General features: G+C 43.4%; 1 protein-coding gene across 1 annotated transcript in view; it reads right to left on the bottom strand.

Moving 5' to 3' along the window:
* col5a3b (collagen, type V, alpha 3b) overlaps positions 1 to 2,500 on the bottom strand; it is a 40,985-nt gene that overhangs the window by 26,060 nt on the left and 12,425 nt on the right. Inside the window, 3 exon segments of the mRNA XM_046838298.1 lie at positions 128 to 250; positions 408 to 570; positions 1,955 to 2,168. Coding sequence (XP_046694254.1) covers positions 128 to 250; positions 408 to 570; positions 1,955 to 2,168 — 500 coding nt within the window.

Genomic DNA, 2,500 nt, shown 5'->3' with positions numbered 1-2,500 from the left:
GACTCATGTGTGTGTATATGTGTAATTTTTAAACCATATTTTTATACTTTATAGATACAGATATAGATATCTTGTATAACTCGTTTTCTGCTAGTATTAATATAGAATTCATTGTGGGCGGGGCTACCTCTTCAGGGTCCAGTGATAGGCTGGTGTAAGGGAGGGCGGAGTCACAGTCAGTGATGTAGTTCTTACAGTAATCTGCTGCTGCACTGGCATCTGGGACTATTAACAACTGCTGGATCTCCCCCTGTAACACACACACACACACACACACACACACACACACACACACACACACACACACACACACACACACACAGTGCTTTCAGTAAGAGTGAGTGTGTTTGAGAGCCAGAAGACAGGTGTGGATCTACAGGAGGACTGGTGTCATTAGTAAGTCACACCTCAAACACTTCCTCCTCTAGGAGTCGTCTTCCAAACACTGTAACTCCTTCAGTGCTGATTCTGGGCTCATCACCTCGGGGGAGGTCAAGGGTCGTGACTTTTTCACAGTCCAGGTAGAGGGTGACCTTCTTCCCCTCCACACTGTATGCCAACCTGTGCCACCTGTAAGGTCAAAGGTCAACAGTTACACCTGCTGGTAGACTGGAATGGATCTGACTAAGGAAAAACGCCTTTCCGGGAAAAACCCTCTCAAAAACTCTTGAGAATGAAAGAAAAAATATCCCAGTACTGTTGGCACACAGTTCTTTACATTTTCCTGTTGGCATTGCCTCCTGAACCTGATGACTCTTCCACACCAGAAGCAGAGGAAGAATTCCAGAGGATGTACTGCTGGCTCTTTGTTAGCAGCCCAGCAATGGCTATGGAAGGGGAAGGTCCAACTATTTAACAGCCTCCCTTTAAAATTCTGTAGCTTGTGCTCAAACACCTGTCACGTGAAAGTTCCAATCATTAAAGGCTTGTCTGTCAGCAGCAACTGCTTCCTTTCCTGTATTAAAGGCACCATTTTAAAGGCACCTCCACGTAACTCCCCTTCAATGTACCTTGTGGTCAAACACCTGTCACAGTTCACCTTTTTCAACCTCAGGTGATCAGCATACAGGGAGTAAAAGTGTACCACAGTATTCCAACAGCAGGGGTAGGATCTGAACATGGACTACTACTTGCCCCAACATTCATCTCCTGTGCTCTTGTGCACTGTAGTTATTTTATTAACAAAACTTTTTCCAGTTAACAACAACATGGGGTAGCATAGATTTAGTCTTGTGTACCTTAAGCCTCTTTACTCTGAGACAAGTCTCTGAACTCTGATCTCCTATCCTGAGCCTTTAGGAGCAGTGAGAACTTGGCACCCTCCAAAATCTTTAACCCATAAAGCCCCTAGTTTACCAGTGAACCCCTTACTTATCTGCTCCAGGTCATTACATTTTTTCATTACTACCCCATCCAGTTGCCACCCTCTCCTTACAATGATATTTCCTTTTACTGTAACGCAAACCTTCTAGCCTTCTGTTTGCATTGTGTAAGTCCAAGTGTCCTGCTCTTGTTATGCAGGACCTGAGCAACTCATAATTCCCAGTCTCCAACAAGGAAAATACCTCATCAACTCAGGTGGCTGTCACAAGTATGAGTTTCTTTCACGTTCTTGTGGAATAATGTGAATATAACCTAGATAAGATGTTGGATTTCTGCTCAGAGGGTCATGGTTTATATCACAGCACCACCTAGCTGCCACTGCTGAGCCCTTGAGAGGTCCTTAAAACACAAGTGCTCAGCTGTAGAACTGTGATAACTAAGATGCTTTGCCAAAATACCAAAAAAGTAAACACAAAAGTAAACAGAGGAGCACTGCTGTAAAGATTTATACCACTGACTTTACAGATCACAGTTTAATGGTAATGAGTTTTATTTTTTAGAACAATCACTTGACTTCCCACAAATTGCTCTTTTCTTATATCTCAGTTTTTTCTTCAGTTGGTTCACTCACTTGCCATCGGCTACATTGACCTTTTTGAAGACAGGGTAAAGGTCAGGGCTCGGTTGTCCCTCGTGATCTTCATACAGGAAGACAGGAGACCGTCCAAGCTCCAGTCCCAGCTGCTGCACTCCCTCACTGTCGTACACACTCAACAGGAAACACTGAGCACCGCGCTGAGCTCGCACCGTCGCCATCACCGAGAAGTCCACCGGAAACCCGGAGTCTACAGTCACACACATACATGATCAGGTATCCATGGATACTGCAATTCACTGTAACTCTAATCATCTGAAAATCCTACTCATTAAGGTACTGTAATGAGTTCTGACCTTCTCGAACCTTAGATTTAGACCTTATAGTGGACCTTACCATCACCATAAACCTTTAGTATATTCTATTCTATTCTATTCTATTCTATTCTATTAGTTTTTTCTACATTGTGATCTAGTTTTGTATTCCACCTCAATGAAGATCTGCTTTCCATGGGTTGAAGTAGAAGCTGTTCTGCGATACAGCTTTGAGCTCAACCCTATTGAACACAATGAATGTGAACAC

This window comes from Silurus meridionalis, chromosome 24, assembly GCF_014805685.1.
Source record: "Silurus meridionalis isolate SWU-2019-XX chromosome 24, ASM1480568v1, whole genome shotgun sequence".
NCBI lineage: Eukaryota > Metazoa > Chordata > Actinopteri > Siluriformes > Siluridae > Silurus > Silurus meridionalis.
The sequence above is the reverse complement of the archived record's forward strand: the minus strand, read 5'-3'. Positions and strand labels throughout refer to the sequence as shown.